Raw genomic sequence first — 18,330 nt, 5'->3', positions numbered from 1 at the left:
GAATATGCGAATATTCACATATGCGAATATGCGCATATGCAGAAAAAAAGCGAATATTCACAATTTCAAAATCTTCAATTGACATTTAAAAAAATCTCTTTAATCTCTTCAATTGTGACGTGATGTGGTATCCCGACCCTGCTGCTACATCCAGCCTCTGTCATTGTGCCACTCTGCGGCAGTAATTCTAATAGCGACGCTTGTAATCTGCATGTCATACTGAATAACTGTATTATTTTGCTGCCCCAGCACACTCCCTATGCGTGTTACAGCAAAGTGTTCTACAACCCTATTGTGGCTCTCTGTAGGCCAGAAATAGCCATTTTTAATAGAGATTCATCGCGAATAAATTCGTATCAAAGCAAATTTTTACAGAAAATTTGGCGAATCGTTCGAATTGAATTTTTGAAAAATTCGCCCATCTCTAGTATTCACTGTACAATAAAAATTATGTTACATTCATTCTGTGGGTCTGTATGATTATGGCGATACCCATTTTATATAGCTTTTTATGTTCTTTTTCCTTTTTCTGAGCTTGTCCCGCAAAGAAAAAGCCCTCACTTTTTTTCCCTTTCGTGTGTTATCATGTTCCGACAGCCGTAACTTTTAAAAGTTACGGCTGTCAGAACATGAAAACACAAGAAAGGGAAAAAAAATTATTTTTGGTCCGACGCCATTCAGTGAGGGCTTTTTTTTGCGGGACAAGCTGTATTTTTTATTGGTATCATTTTTGCGATATATGCTACCTTTGAATCTTTTTTATTCAGCTGTTTGTACCAAAATTGGCGAATTTTGCATTTTTTTTATAGTTTTTAAATTTTTTTTACGCCGTTCATTGTGAGGGATAGTTTACATTAAAGATTTATGCACGTCATTACAGATGTGGCAATACCTAGTATGTATATGATTTGTGTGTTTTTTTTTTTTTGTAAAGATAATAATACAGGGAAAGGGGCATTTATTTATTAATTTTTTATACTTCATACTTTTATTGAAGAACTTTTTATAATTTTTTTTTTAACTTTTTACAGTTTATACTATGCTGTAATACATTTGTACTGGAGCACAGTATGACCTTATCAACTGCACACACTACAGCCTGTGCGATCCAGCCTGTGGCTGGATCTCACAGACTTCCGTAGCAGGCAGACAGGAGGTCATCATCTGACCTCCTGCTGTTATAGCAACCAACGGTGACCAGCAATCGTATCACGGTGCCGCCGTTGGTGAACAGGGGGAGCCCCCTGTCAACACCATAGATACCGTGATTACGGCATATATGGGGTTAATGCTGCGTTAGCAGCCCCAGAAGCTGTGGCAGGTGCCCAGCTGTGAATAACGGCCGGGTCCCGCCAGCAATCTCCTTAGCTGCCTGCGGCAGAGCAGAAGATCGCGAGGACGTATGCATACGTCCCAGCATGCGAACATGTTGGATGCTGGGACGTATGCATACGTCCCATAGCGGGAAGAGGTTAAGGGCATTTTATATTGGCTGATACTGCCTGTGTAAAAGGTGCACTGACCAAAGATGCATACATGGCCAAAAATCATCATTTTGTAAACAGGGTATGTGCGTTTAACAATGATGTAAGGACTGTAAAAAGGATTCAGTGATCGTTCTAGTGGCCCTGACTACATTATAATTGAGCAGTGTAAAAGGCTTCTTTAATTGGCTCTGATCTGCTAGATTGGCCTTCATATCAGGCAGCCACCTACTTGGCTTAAAGTGTTACTGTCAATTAGTTAAACTTTTGACATATTGCACTTCCCCGTCTTGGCACTGTGCAAGAGACAGGCTCCATTATAGTCTATGGAGCCAGTCTACAGCATCCCGCAATGAGCACCGAGCTGGGGAGTAAATGCTGCATACTTTACCAGGCTATAACTAACAATCAGATTTTAACCATACAGTTTTGACCATACGGTCACCGGATCCAGCTTGGGGGGAGTGAAAACCGGTTGCTCCCGTATCCCTGCCAGGCCCGGCCCATATCGTATTCATTTGAATGAGCTGACCAGTGTCAGATTGTGACTCTGATTGGCTCATTTTTGCCCCGTATCTGGTTTTGTCACTGGACCTAAAACCGTGGCATACCACTGTTTTAGGTCCGGACACAAAACCGGATACGGAGCAAAAGTGAACCAAGTGAATCACTATCTAACTACGGTCGGCTCATTCAAGTGAATGAGATACGGGCCGGGTCCAGCTGGGATATGGGAGCCCCCGGTTTTCACTCCGTATGGTCAAAATGTAATGTGAACCGAGCCTTAGCAGAAGTTTATAGATAATCCCCTTACAATGACCCCCACTGATTTAATTACCACAAAGCACACAGACCCTGCTGCACTGCCTATGCAAATAATACAGGAAGGTAGCTGCCAGGAAAGTTTTTAAAAATAATTGAAACATTTAACACATGTAAACTAAAATATTAATCATCAAACATTCTTATATAGACTAAATTTTAATGACATATTTCTTTAAGAATTAATTGTTTGCTTTTTGTATTCAGTAGTTCTGATCTCTTCCGGTCACAATAACTGATAACATACAACATAACTCACCTGATATGTCCTCTGTCAGTGTAAATGAGACAGTGAAATAATCATATTTTTTTGTACTTGACATATTGAAAAACGCGAGGTCCATCTCTCTTGATAGACACCCTTTGTCATCAGTCTGATGGAAAAAAAAATTAAGAAAAAAGTTGGTATAGACTCAAATGCTAGAGTAATAGTTGCTTTCAATAGGCAATGCGTTAATGTTACCAGATGCTCTTGTACTTCAGTATGGGATATTCGAATAACAGACACGCACATACAAATATAAAATAAATATATATATATATATATATATATATATATATATATATATATATATATCTCAGAAAAACCGCAGCACTACAAAAAAGATGATGCAAAAAAAGGTGAATTTATTCCATCCAAAAAGATGCAACATTTTGGTCGCCCAATGCGGCCATTTACAAATGGCTGCATTGGGCGATCGAAATGTTGCATCTTTTTGGATGGAATAAATTCCCCTTTTTTGCATCATCTTTTTTTGAGTGCTGTGGCTTTTCTGCTAAATAGTCTTCCAGTGCCTGGGACCTGGCCAAATATAATTTTATGGTATCTGAATGTTCAGGCTTTAAATGGGTACTCCGGTGAAAACCTATTTTCTTTTAAATCAACTGGTAGCAGAAAGTTAAACATATTTGTAAATTAAACTGTATGGGGGTATATAAACGTATTTATATAAAACCAGTCCTCAAGGTACAATTTGAAAAAAGAGGAAAGGAAAAAGAGAAGAAAAAAGAATGTAAGAAATAAGAGTTGGTCCAGAAAAAGTTAATATGTGGTATTTATTGATTGCAACAATTATTTAAAATAAAATATGATATAGGACAACCTATTAAACCTCAGCAGGGCCCTTGCATGGGGTATAGGGGTCCAAAAAAATGAGAATGGTAAAAATGGAATAAGATAAAACAATTATGTGGAGATAAAATATAATAAAATAAATTATAGTAATGTACTGTATATCGAAAACAGTTATTGGCAGTCTATGGTATAAATCGAATTCATTCGTTTGAAGCGCTTATCCGCGCCGATCCTGGGAGTTATGTTTTGGTCTTCCCAGGATGCCATAAATAAATTCGCAATTTATTTATGGCATCCTGGAAAGACCAAAACATAACTCCCAGGATCGGCGCGGATCTCGTACTATGGCGGCGCTATATAGATGATATAATTTTTATTTGGAAAGGGACACAAGACACGTTAGAGAATTTTATCCAGGAAATTAACAACAATACCTCAAATTTAAACTTCACCCCACAAATTAGCACTGGCACTTTAGAATTTTTAGTCACTATAGAACCACCAAAACTGATGTGTAGTACATACCATAAGCCAGTTGCAAAGAACAGTTTTATCCTTTTTGACAGCTGCCACTTACCAAGATGGCTTTTAAACATCCCTATAGGCCAATACCGCTGATTAAAACGCAACTGCACCCTGGACTCCAAATTTAAAGAAGAAGCTCAAAACCTTACAGACAAATTCCTGGATAAAAACTATCCCAAAAAGATTCTTGATACATCTTACAATAAGATATGCACTTTAGAGAGATCATCACTTTTCATTCCTAGATCTGATGACCACTCAAATACAAATGATGATCCCAAACTCATTCTACCTTTCAGCAGTGACCATTAAAAAAATCGAAGCCATTATTAGGAAAAACTGGTATTTCTTAATCAATGACAAAACAATCGGCAAGGACATCCCCTCACGTCCACCAATAGTCTATACCAAGGCCCCCAATCTAGGCATAAAAGTTGCCCCAAGCATTAAAGAACCACCTGATACCAAATCTTCATCCACTTGGTTGCAGACTAAAGGGTTCCACAGATGTGGAACCTGCACAGCCTGTAAAAACACAGATTTTCCGAGAAAAATCACAGAAATTATCTCTACCTCTAATCAATTCTCACACACAATCTCTGAATGCCTTACTTGTAACAGCAAAGGCGTAATTTATCTGATACAATGCAATTGCGGCAAGCAATATATAGGCCGCACTAAAAGACAACTTAAAACCCGTATCATCGAACACATGTATAATATAAGAAAAGGTTTAAAATCCCACCCACTATCATTACATTTTCTCGAACATCACAAACAAAATCCATCCGAACTTTTTTTCACAGCCATACAGAGTGTACGAAGATGTTGGAGAGGCGGCGATTATATTACACAGATGTCGAAGGCCGAATCAAGAAAGATTTTCGAGTTTGACTCATTGGCACCAAGAGGACTTAATGCAGAACTCGAGATCTTTGGTTTCCTGTAGGTCCTGGATCAGGCTCGCTCCCACGACCCGTGACTGCCTGGTCGCATATCGACGCAGTGACGGTTCCTGTGAGCGAACCTATCCAGGAATTGCCTCACACAGAATACGAAGTTCATCATACACTTACTGATATATCTACATCCTCATCTCCATCTATTTTTATTTCTATTTATGTTTTATTTTTATTAACTTTATTATTCCTACTAATTATCAATTTTCATTTATCTTTTATTTTTATTTTTATTTGTATTTTTATTATGTCTATTCTCTATGAATATTATTATTTCCATTTTTATTCTTTATTTCTCATTTTTATTTATTTTCCATTTCCCATATGTATTCTTATTTTTATTTATTTTTGTTTATTTTCCATGTATCAATTTCACTCATCGCACTTCATTTATTTTTTCCATATCCTCTTCCCCCATTTTCCACCCATATTTTTAATACCACCTTTTCTAATTCACATTTCCATCATATCACTACCAATGTCCGTTAACACTCACATCTACCTCACACATAAATTTGATAACCCTACACACACTCTTATCACACCACGATTCATACATGCCCATACCCATGCGCACACATACATATATGTATAATGCATCTATCTTTACACGTGTACTATCACTACATATTATTCACTATGTTCCAAAAATATTTCAATATCTATATATCCATGATCTCCTCTTCATTAAATAATTTTTACAAGACTCTACATACACAATTCTGTATACACACACTAATCTCAATCACACTCAATTTCTATTCCTCCTTCTTTTCTTTCCCACTATCTCACACTTACACTCATTTCTCCTTCCCTGTTACGGTCCAGTAACCATCTTTTACAGTCATTACCTGATTTCCAGGTTTTCACACCGATCCTAAACGATAATGACATCACAGTACAGACACTATAAATTGTTTCATAATTTCTCCTTAATACATCTCCATTGCTACTGAAGAAAAGGCCCGAGGCCTTGAAACGCGTATAGCTATTTGAGAATACACTGTATATCGCTAACTACATCGCTAACTATTCGCAACTGCTGGATGCCCTCTGTGCGGTGACCACCGCTTTACGCGCGCAGATAGCGCTCCGTTCAGACACGAGGACGCCACCACAGATCACCACTCCCGAAACTAGCTCCGGAACATCCAACGGCAAACCACAGTCCTGGAACATTTACTTCAACAGGCCGGACGCCAGCCGTGCCAGCCCAGGACCCAGCTACCCAACTGCCGGACAGTCACTTTTTCCACCTGTGCCGACTGCCCATCTGTGCCAGTCTGTCCCGTCTTGTTCTTCCTAGGAGCCGGTGAGTGGTGCTGTGCACCGAACTCTATTACAAACAGCCGTACGATACTGCAGTGCAGCACAGCCCTTTGGCAACACTGTATCATCTACCGAAGATTGACAACATCTACACACTGTTACATGAACTGTGCCAACATTGTCACACTGTACCACCACGGCAAATCTGTATGCTAATTTCTGAATGAACTGAGACAGATCGCCAGCTCATCATTACAGTACATTTCCACTCCAATGCTGAACATCTCAGGCACCCTCTAATAAGCGCTTCAAACGAATGAATTCGATTTATACCAGAGACTGCCAATAACTGTTTTCGATATACAGTACATTACTATAATTTATTTTATTATATTTTATCTCCACATAATTGTTTTATCTTATTCCATTTTTACCATTCTCATTTTTTTGGACCCCTATACCCCATGCAAGGGCCCTGCTGAGGTTTAATAGGTTGTCCTATATCATATTTTATTTTAAATAATTGTTGCAATCAATAAATACCACATATTAACTTTTTCTGGACCAACTCTTATTTCTTACATTCTTTTTTCTTCTCTTTTTTCTTTCCTCTTTTTTCAAATTGTACCTTGAGGACTGGTTTTATATAAATACGTTTATATACCCCCATACAGTTTAATTATAGGCCTTCTTGGGTAAAGGCAACACCTTTAACCTCAGGTACAATCTACTACTAAGTGAGCTACACAAATCTATATATTTGTAAATTACTTCCATTAAAAAATCTTAATCCTTCCAGTACTTATTAGCTGCTGAATGCTACAGAGGAAATTCCTTTCTTTTTGGAACACTGATGACATCACGAGCACAGTGCTCTCTGCTGACATCTTTGTCCATTTTAGCAACCATGCATAGCAGATGTATGCTAAGGGCAGCATGGTGGCTCAGTGGTTAGCACTGCTGCCTTGCAGTGCTGGAGACTTGGGTTCAAATCCCACTAAGGACAACAATAAATAAAGTGTTATTATTATTATAACGTCAGCAGAGAGAACTGTGCTCCTGATGTCATCAGAGAGCATTCCAAAAAGAAAATAATTTCCTCTGTAGTATTCAGCAACTGATAAGTACAGGAAGGATTAAGATTTTTTAATAGAAGTGATTTCCAAATATGTTTAACTTTCTGCCACCAGTTGATTTAAAAGAAAAAAGGTTTTCACCGGAGTACCCCTTTAATAAGAATTACTAGAATGCCTTCATATAATGATTGCGTGATGGGGGAAGATTTTTTATTTTTTTTTGCTAATACTTACATGCATTGTTACATTTTGGCAATTTTGTTCTTCCTGACCAAGACCTGCAAAATATTGACGAAATGATGGTCTTTGTTGTTTACAGACTAAAAGTTTAATGGTTCCTGAAACTGGTTTTCCATAAGTGTACCTGAAAAATACAGAAGATAATGTGATGAATACAGTATAAATAAGTATTTGCATTGTCATCTACAGGTTCACAAATAGATTTAAACCAGTTGTCTGAAGAAAACAATCCCTGTTACTATTCTCCAGATCATAGTAGAATGCAGTGTCCAAGTACAAGATAGTGTTATAGTTTGATGAAGCATCATCTGAATATATTGTAAATTTATTTACTGTATGTAAAATGTTACTGTAGAGTTTTCAAATTATATTTATGTATCTTATACTGTAATGGCAGATGGTAACAATTTCTGCTCTCTACTGCCACCATTGAAGGATAGCAATATCTTCTAGAATTCTATAAGATAATGCTATCCCCCATAGGAGGGGAATGTCATTTTATCTTCTAGCTTATAGCTAGGGATATTATAATAAGTCTAGCTTGAACATAGTTGCTAAAGCATAAATGACTGATAGCAATACCTACGCAAAGTGTCCTAGAAGCAGAGTAGTGTCTTTACTCACATATAAAGAGATCAATCGCAAAAACAGTCTACCTACAGGTTACATAGACTAAAAAGCCTGTGCAATTAAAATGCATCAGCCTGTCTAAGACAATGTACGTTTATTTTCCTCGTTCAATGAAACACGCATTATACCTTCTTAGTTGTGTAAAAAGGGTATGCATGTGACACGGATCTGCCCTGTTAACGCAGTTGACATGAATACTATTGGTTTCCTGAAACTCTTATTAAATCTTCCTAGTTGTATGATAGCAGCGAATTAAAAACTGCCTGCAAGTGAAATACATTTGCCCTGTTAATATAGTTTTCGTGCATACGATAGGTTTTCTCAAACTTGTATTAAATCTTCCTAGTTGTGTAATAGCAGAAAAGTAAAAAACACCTTCAAGTGACACACATTTGCACTGGGAATACAGGTTTCATGAATACTACACAGCAGCTATCTAAAAAACATGCATTAGCCTTCTCAAGCAACTGTACATTTAAATTTTTTTGGGTTGATCAAACTTGCCTTATACTTGCCTGGTTGTTAGGAAACAAATCTCTAAACTAACCTCCAAAACCTTCATGTTTGCTAAAGGAAATGTTGGACGGGGTAGAGGAAAGAAGACCCCTGCAATGTCCTCCATCAGTAAGATTGTTAGTGCCAGAACCGACACCAGTACAGGGAGCAGCAACAGCAGTCAGGTGTCTGGTGGTAACAGTTACAGCCGTGTCAGTTTTACTGAATGATCTGGCTTTTTAGGACTGGATATGTCATCAGTATTTTGAGGAGGAGGCAGAGGACTGACAATATGATGATGAGCTTTTCATCTACAGTCACATGGCGCAGTGATAATGTCCATCCAGGCGCTGTGCTTCCCCATGTCTGTCCTTGCCTCCCCCCCCTACTGCTACGCAGAAGGATAGCACTATCCACGAGGAGGAATTGTGTGCGGAGTTGCCGAGCTGGTGGAGGTGGAATCAGAGTAAGAGCGTAGCACTAGTGGTGGTAGGTGTGGTAGGGATACTGTAAGGCATCATGGTGGCTATGCTGAAGGGGAGCAAGGTGACCAAGAAGTTCATGTAGAGAGGAGTGGCAAGGACAATTAGGAGTTTGATGTTGATTTTGATGTTGTTTTGAATAGGACATGGGAACCAGTTGAGGAAGTCCTGACATGTTCAGAGCAGGAGGGTAGTGGCAGTGTCATCAAGAAAGAATGTAGCCGAGGTCAAGAAAGAGGACTTGTGAAGCTAACCAGATGTCGGGCTGCTGGTCTGATGAGCTCGGGGTGGGGCTGGGGGCACATACAGGTGGTGCAGTCCCTGTCTGGTAGTCTGCTGTTTGGATTTTCTTTTCTACCTTACCAGATGCAGACAACGTGGCACTATGTCATCTGTTGAAACAGAATGTAAGCTGTGGCCAGAGTCCAAGTGTAGGAACTGTGTTTCTACTCAGGCATATGGAGCGTCACCACAAGGCCATGTGGGACAGTTGAGACACCCCACAACATGAGGAAAATGCTGCTGCTGCTACTGATGATCCTCCAGATCCTTCCCAAATGTCTAGCAGGCAGGCCTATTCCACAGGCAGCACATTAGTCTTGTTCTGATCAGTGTTGTTTCCTCCTCCTCCTCATCCTCCATCCTGTCAGTTGTCTATAGGGGAATCTATGTCTATACAATAGAATTCTCCCAGCCACCCTGTTGTAGTGTGCATCAATTCGCACCTTACCAAGCTGTTGGTGACACAGGCACTCTCGTGCAATCTTGTTGACTCCACGGCCTCCAGGCAACCGATGGGGTGTGCTTAGCCCAGGTGGTACATACTTTGTGACTGTTATTTTGCCTAGAAAGCCGTCTTCCTTTGCACAATCGTGGCAGAGATGGTGGGCCACTCCTTGCAGTTGTCTTTGTACAGAGCAGTGCATGCCACTGTAGATACGTTGAGTAGTTGCTACAGTCAGGGCCAATACATGTCTTTCACGGACGGCTAGGTCAACATCCTGCAGAATGAGCCACAACCAGGCCATGAAACTGTAGTGACACCTCCATGGTTGCACCAATCAAGTTAAACTGCTGACAACCGCCTATCTTGCTCCCCATGTGGGTCCTCCTCCTCCACGGACAACTTGTGTCACCCCACAGGAAAGAACTTAGCTTATCCTCCTTTCATTGGTGCAAAATCAAGCATCTAAGTTGCATGACACACTATCCCTGTTTGGCACATGTGTTAAAGCTTGTTGTCAAAAGTCACAAAAATTGTGATGGTCTCACGCATGTACTGGATATGTGCAGGAACGTGTGTGAGCGGTTCAGCCATTCCTATGCTTTTAAGCCTGCCTTCCAACAGCACCAAAATGGTTTTCCTCCACACTGCCTCATTTGTGACATTTCAACATGGTGGAACTCAACATTACACATGTTCGACCGCCTGTACCAGCAGCACATAGCGGTGACAGACTTCCTTTCCTAATACAGCAGACTGACAATTTTTCCATCCAGTGTGACTTTTAGCTGAGGGATTGAAAGCTATATGTCATAAGGATATCTGTTGTAAGGATTGAACAACATCTGTCGTATGCTCCGGCCTTTCAAGGAGGCTACCCGGTTTGTCAGGAAGGAGAACAGCAGAATTATTGATGTAATGCTCCTGATATTCCTTATACAGTAAAGGCATGATGATTGAAGAAGGAAGGATGGAAGAGATTTCCCATCTGGCTGGCAGTAGTATGGATGTTCTCCTTGAGGGTGAGAACTTGAATGAGGAGGTAGAGAAGGTAGGATCTGAGGAGGAGGATTCAGCATTAGACTCTGTGGAAGGAGACAAGGACCCTTCTCAAGGCGACACTAATAATGATGAGGGCCATGACAAACCTTGGCCGTATGGAATTGAGGCGGAACAAGCTGAGCCCTCAGAAAACCTGGCAAGGATGGCTAGCTGCATGGTTTCTTGCATCTTGCAATGACTTTGGATAGCATCTCTCTTAGACCTTTGGTATAAGGCCAAAATGGGGGAATTTTTCTCACCTTCTGAGAAGGAGGTTAAATTGGAGTTCTACAAGGAGAAGCTACGCAGCCAGTTTGCCACAGCTTTCTAGTACCAAGCACCTGCTGAACGGGGGTCCAGTCTCTGCTCTCCACTGAATCAAAGCTCAACTCCCTCTATCAGCATTACCCCAACAAGAGGAAGGAGCAGTAGCAGCATCTTCACGCTGGAGCACATGATGACAAGGATTCTGCATCCGGTATTCCCCTGACATCAATCTTCATCACAGGGATGTGAACCACCACCTGAATAATCAGGCTGAGGCCTACCTCAGCAGTGTCCTTTCTCTGACAGACACCATGAGCCCAGACCCCATGGACTTCTGGGTCACCAGACTAGACCATTGGCTAGAACTTGCCCAGTTTGCCCTAGATGTTCTGTTTTGTCCCCCCTCTAGTGTGGCTTCAGAGAGATTGTTCAGCCCAGTGGGTGGCATCATCACTAGCGAACAAGATTGTCAGCCAGCTACATGGAAAAACTTACATTCCCTATAATGAATCAGACATGGAGCAGTGAGGAATTTAACCCCTTAAGCACACATTGTTTTTTCTTTTTTGAAGTTTGTTTTTTCCACCTCACCTTCTAAAAATCATTACACTTAAAATTTTTCACCTACAGACCTATATGAGGGTTGTCTCCTGCAATACCAATTGTACTTTGTAATGAAATCACTAATTTCTTTTTTTTTTTTTAAATGCCATTTTGTAAATTTTGGGGGCTTCTGATTCTATGCAGTACACTTTTCGGTAAAAATAATCTTATTTTATCTTTATTCTGTAGGTCCATACGATTAAAATTATACCAAACTTTTAAAAAATTATAACTTTTTGTACAAAAATTTGCATGTTTAAAAATGTCCTTTTCTGACCTCTATAACTTTTTATTTTTCCATACACCCGGTTATATGAGGGCTTATTTTTTCTGCCATGGTCTGTAGTTTTTCTTGGTTCCATTTTTATTTTGATCTCTTTTTATACTTTACTTTAAACTTTTGTAGTTTTTTACGCATACTCCATTGACCGTGCGGTTTAATTAACGTTATATTTTTATAGTTCGGACATTTATGCACTCGGCGATACCACATGTTTATGTTTATTTTTGTTTATACATTTTTTTATGGGAAAAGGGGGGTGCTTTAAACTTTTATTAGGAAAGGGGTTAAATCACATTTATTAACTAGTTTTTTTTTTACTTTTTTTTTTTTACACAATTTTTTAGTACCCATAGGAATATCCCCCATAGCATAGCATTGTTCAGTGTTATCAGTACTCCATATTTCCAGCCTGCTGAGGCTGACTGAAGCCTTGGAGAATTGATTGAATGGCGAGGAGGCTGGTAAGGGCCCTCCCGCCATCCTCTCAGCTGATCGGGATATCACAATTTCACTGTGATGATCCTGATCAGCTCCGCTAAGCTGCTGGGAGTGTATTTTTGGCATTTTAGATGCCACAATCAACTTTGATTGTGGTGTTTAAATGTCAATGCCTGATTGGCCCCATCGCCGGTGTCCGGTATTAGCCGCGGGTCCTGGCTTCGCCTATAGCTAAATGCGGTACTCTGCTGTTTGACAGACCGAAGAGCCATTGCTCAATGCTCTGTCAATCTCTCTTCCGGCTGCCTGCATCAAGCATGCACCCACAAAAGAGGCTGAACATCCTTCCTCTGCGCTACGGTACATGAGTGATGTCATCATGTACCGGAGCACAGACCGGAGGAGAAGATAGACGAGGCCAAACTACGGACTACAGGATCCAGGTGAGTATCTTTGTTTATTTTATTTTTTAATAACTACAGGGGGCTGCTGTATTTAATAACTACAGGGGTCTGCTGCTGTATTTAACCCCTTAAGGACCCGGGGTTTTTCCGTTTTTGCATTTTCGTTTTTTTCCTCCTTACCTTTAAAAAACCATAACTCTTTCAATCTTTCACCTAAAAATCCACATGATGGCTTATTTTTTGCGCCACCAATTCTACTTTGTAATGACATTAGTAATTTTACCCAAAAATCTGAGGCGAAACGGAAAGAAAAACCAATGTGAGACAAAATTGGAAAAAAAAATGCCATTTTGTAACTTTTGGGGGCTTCCGTTTCTGCCCAGTAAATTTTTTGGTAAAAATGACACCTTCTTTTTATTCTGTAGGTCCATACAGTTAAAATGATACCCTATAGGTTTGATTTTGTCGTACTTCTGGAAAAAATCAAAACTACATGCAGGAAAATGTATACGTTTAAAATTGTCATCTTCTGACCCCTATAACTTTTTTATTTTTCTGCGTATTTTTTGCGACGTGATCTGAAGTTTTTAGCGGTACCATTTTTGCACTGATAGGACTCATGATATAAAAAGTGACCAAAAATGCACTATTTTGGATTTTGGAATTTTTTTGCGTGCACGTCATTGACCGTGCGGTTTAATTAACAATATAATTTTATAATTCGGACATTTCCGCACGCGGTGATACCACATATGTTTATTTTTATTTTTATTTACACTGTTTTTTTTTTTATGGGAAAAGGGGTGTGATTCAAACTTTTAATAGGGGAGGGGTTAAATGATCTTTATTCACTTTTTTTTTCACTTTTTTTTTTGCAGTGTTATAGCTCCCATAGGGACCTATAACACTGCACACACTGATCTTTATCATTGATCACTGGTTTCTCATAAGAAACCAGTGATCAATGATTCTGCCGCTTGACTGCTCATGCCTGGATCTCAGGCACTGAGCAGTCATTTGGCGATCGGACAGCGAGGAGGCAGGTAGGGACCCTCCACCTGTCCTGTAAGCTGTTCGGGATGCCGCGATTTCACCACGGCTATCCCAAACAGCTCCCTGAGCTAACCGGCATGGCTTCACTTTCATTTTAGATGCGGCGTTCAACTTTGAATGCCGCGTCTAAAGGGTTAATAGCGCACGGCAGCACGATCAATGCCGCGCTATTAGCCACGGGTCCTGGCCCTTGTTAGAGGGCGGGCCCGACCCGCTATGGCGCGGGGCCATGCCGTGGCCCTGCGTTATAGATCAGGAGCGGACTCAGGGCGTACAGGTACGCCCTGGGTCCTTAACAGGTTAATGACTACAGGGGGCTGCTGCTGTTTTTACAACCTAAAGGGGGCTGATGCTGTTTTATTACCTAAAGGGGGCTGCTACTGTTTTACTACTTAAAGGGGACTGCTGATGTTTGTACCATCTAAAGGGGATTGCTGCTGTTTTACTACCTAAAGGGGCTGCTGCTGTTTTACTATCTATAGGGGGCTACCGCTGTTTTTACTACCTAAAGGGGGCTGCTGTTTTTACTACCTGAAGGGGGCTACTATTAATACCATAAATGAGCTATTACTAACATTTAAAGGGGTTCCTATTACTACCACCTAAAGGGGGCTACTGTTACCACCACATAAAGGAGGCTGCTTTTACTATCATAAGTGGGCTGCTGCTACCACTATATATGGGGGTCTGCAGGGGGACCTATGTACAGATGGTACCTACCTACTCGGGGCACCTGTGTTATGGGGAAACAACGTGAAGGGACCTGTCTACCTGCTAAATCAACCTAATTACCTAAAGTGGGAGCCTTACCTACTCTTTCCCAACCCACTTATCTACCCACTTTACTATGTGAGACACTAAGGAGGTTGTTATTATTGCTGTTTGGAGCACTATCGGTTCTGGAAAAGTGGGCAGCCTGAAATGTTTGTCTGGCAGGTTCTGTGGAGACAAGTTGTGGCTAAAAGAATTCATCATGATGGTCAGGGCTGGAGGGAGAAAAAAAGGAAAGTGAACAACACCAATTAGAACAGATGTCACCTGATGTAACTGTATGTAATCACTTATATGATCTGTAGAGCCTGTGTAGAGCCGGGGCCACCACTGTATGCGTACAAAGTTTTTTTTTCCAGTATTAGTATAGTGGTATTATCCAGTCATTATATGATGGTAATATGTAGTCATGGTGTAGCAGTATTATTTGTCCCTTTTATAGTGGTGTAATTGTTGATGTTGGTCTGTGTACAGTGGTTTTATTTGGTATCAGTGTGGTAGTATTATATGGTGCTATATGGTGATAATGGTAATGCTGATGCTGTGGCAATATAATGTGTCCCTTGTATAGTGGTGTTATTGGTGATACTGGTCTCTGTATAGTGGTGTTATTGGTCATACTGGTCTCCATACAGTGGTTTTATTCAGTATCAGTGTGGTGGTATTATCCTGTTACTAAATGGTAGTGGTAATGTGGTGGGACTATGTTGAGCTCTGATGTGATACCCCTATTTTTGATTTATATTTGATAAATACCTCTACATGGCTATTGGGAGGGGGTCTCCCAATACCCATGTAGAGGTTGATATCAAATATAAAACAAAAATGGAGAAAGAGAAACATAGCCGCACATCCACAAATTGTATTTTGATCTATTTGCTTCTCAACATAAATTCAACTAACAGGTTGTTAGTATACATTTTGATCAAAAAGTACAAGCCCACTCGGCACACCAAGACCACCAATTCAGAGTGGGTCCCTAGCCTAACACCGGCGTAGCGCCGAGCGGCAGCCACTGCCACTGTGACACAAAACCCACATGGGCAACAACTCAGTGGCCAGGCAGCCATACTGCTGCCCGACCAAGCCCCTGGCTCCGGGCCACTCCACCCCACAGACAAAGCAACATAGTATCAATGACCACCGCAGAACACCACACCAGTGTGAACACCTACCAAGTGCTCCCCTCTTTCATAGCCAACACTCTGCTCCACCCATTCGGCCCAGGTGTTTTTAATCAGCAGGAGACTGCATATGGGTTTCCTCCTAACATTCTCCGAGCCCTCTGGCAGGGAGCACATGGTAGGTGTTCCCACTGGTGTTGTGCTCTGCGGCGATCATTGTCACTGTGATGCTTTGTCTGTGGGTTGGAGCAGCCCGGAGCCAGGGGCTTGGTCGGGCAGCAGTGGGACTGCCTGGCCACTGGGTTATTCCCCTTGTGGGCATGGTGTCACTGAGGCGGGGGTCGCTGCCTGGCACTACGCCAGTGTTAGGTTAGGGACCCACTCTAAATAGGTGGCCTTGACGTGGTGAGTGAGCTTGTACTTTTTGATCAAAATGTATACTAACAACCTGTTAGTTTTTGAATTTATGCTGAGAAGCAATTAGATCAAAATGCAAATTGTGGATATGTGTCTGTGTTTCCTTTTCTCTTTGTGTTTTACTTATATATCAAATAAAAACTGAACACAGGACTAATACCTTCCGCATGCTTTCATGTTCAAGGATTTATCCAGTGCTCTTACAGTTTTTGGAATATCAGTGCTAATGTAAAATTTCTTTAGAACTGAAATAAAATAAGAATAAAAAGATTATCAGAAATTGTCAGTATCCAATTCATAAGCAAAGTCAAAAGTTAAGTAAGTTTGTACAGTGAATACACTGCAAAAAATAACCCTCTGAAACTGAAATTAACCCCCATTTATTACTGAAACTGAAATTTCTCACTAAGCTCTATTCTAAGGGGAAGATTAAAAAACCTGCCTGCTATAAAAACCTGATGCAATTTGCCTCTCAAAAAATGACTTAAAAGTCTTTCACTGTGTCTACTATGCTCAAAAAGGAGTACAAAATAGATGGTACAGTCTGAGGGTCTATGAGGGCCTCAAATGAAAGCCCAATACACTTCTATGGGATTCCGCACTCCCATCCACACTTCTGAATTTCCACTTGTGGAATTCCGCTAACGGAATTCCGCAAGCGGAAGTTCAGAGGTGTGGATAGGAGTTCAGAACTCCGTAGAAGTGTATCGGGCTGTCATTGGAGGAAGAATTCCGCAAGCGGAAACCTGCTTGTGGAATTTCTGCCATGTGAATAGACCATAAGGGGTCCACCTCAAAGGGAAGCCCAATAGACTTCTAAGGGATCCCACACTTCTGAATTTCCACACAATTTCGGCACCAATTCCACACAAAATCCACACAAGCCAGAAACCACCCAAGGAGGCGGAAACTGAATTGTTGTGGAAATTCTGCCCGAGTGAATAGACCCTAAGGATGCACCAAATCAAACAGCATGAGTCACTGTTATTGGGGTTGTTCAAGAATAGAGAAACATACAGTAGATTTGGTCACGCAAAAAAAAAAGCCCTCACATGGGTCTGTGGATGGAAATATCAAAGAGTTATGATTTTTAGATGGCGAAGAGGAAATAACTAAAATGCAAAAAGAAATGGGCTGTGTCCTAAAGGAGTTAAAGCCCTCTCTTTCACTCATGAATTCCTCTTTATAACAAATGTATTCATCGCTATAAAGAGACCCAGCATCTCCAGATCCTACCCATCAGAGTAGTTGGGTGGCTGAATCTAATATTATATTTTGTCTTATACAATGGGGGTTATTTACTAACAGGATCCGACTTTTTTTTCTCGGGTTTTGTGCCCAAATTGTGTCGTGCTCCAGAATTTGCAAACAAAAAAAATAAAACTCTCCATTTTATAAGGGATTGTCGCAAAAAGTAACATATAAGGAAAATTGCAACAAATCACAGTAAAAAAAACTGTGTAAAATCCTTCATACATACCCCCCACAGTCCCTACTCATGCAAGGCAGCAGTTTTTTTTTTTTTTGCTATAAAATGATGACAGGCATGCTTTAAAGCTGTACTACCTAAGTTGTGTACTGTGAATATTCTGGAAATTGCGAAAGAGTTAAGTAACTATGAAGTTGTTTCACAAAAAGCTAGCTTTCAGAAGTCTCATTCATGGGCTTTGTGTAAGGGAACAGCTTCATTATAAAATAGGGTTGTGTTACACTGACAAACTTTGCATTTACCACTCGTCAGGGACTATAAGGGAGATTTATCAAAACCTGTCCAGAGGAAAAGTTGCTGAGTTGCCCATAGAAACCAGATTGCTTTTTTTTTTTTCCCACAGGTGTCTTTAAAAATGAAAGAAGCAATCTGATTGGTTGCTATGGGCAATTCAGCATTTATCTCCTCAGATTTATCTCCCCCTATATCCTCATCATCACCCACAACATAATTCCAGTGACCAACACAACTATTGTATTAGGATAGGTTTCCACATAGCTTTTTTCTGGCCTTTTTTTTTTTGGGAAAACTGCGCTGCAGTTTTTAAGCCAAAGTCAGAAGTGGATCCAGCAGGAAGGAGGAGTAGAAGTAATTTCTTTATATTTCCCATTCTTTTTAAATGCGCTTCTGGCTTTGGCTCAAAGCCTGCATTGGCAGTT

General features: G+C 40.6%; 1 protein-coding gene across 2 annotated transcripts in view; it reads right to left on the bottom strand.

The window, feature by feature from the left end:
- The window catches only part of LOC130281678 (alpha-2-macroglobulin-like protein 1), a 152,751-nt gene that overhangs the window by 114,032 nt on the left and 20,389 nt on the right, over window positions 1-18,330 (bottom strand). For both annotated transcript variants that reach the window (XM_056529150.1, XM_056529151.1), the window contains exons 7-9: window positions 16,343-16,427; window positions 7,445-7,574; window positions 2,566-2,680 (exon numbers count right to left, since the gene is read on the bottom strand). In XM_056529150.1, the coding sequence (XP_056385125.1) occupies window positions 2,566-2,680; window positions 7,445-7,574; window positions 16,343-16,427 (330 nt within the window). The remainder of the gene's footprint in view (window positions 1-2,565; window positions 2,681-7,444; window positions 7,575-16,342; window positions 16,428-18,330) is intronic.

This window comes from Hyla sarda, chromosome 7 (genome assembly GCF_029499605.1).
Source record: "Hyla sarda isolate aHylSar1 chromosome 7, aHylSar1.hap1, whole genome shotgun sequence".
NCBI lineage: Eukaryota > Metazoa > Chordata > Amphibia > Anura > Hylidae > Hyla > Hyla sarda.
The sequence above is the reverse complement of the archived record's forward strand: the minus strand, read 5'-3'. Positions and strand labels throughout refer to the sequence as shown.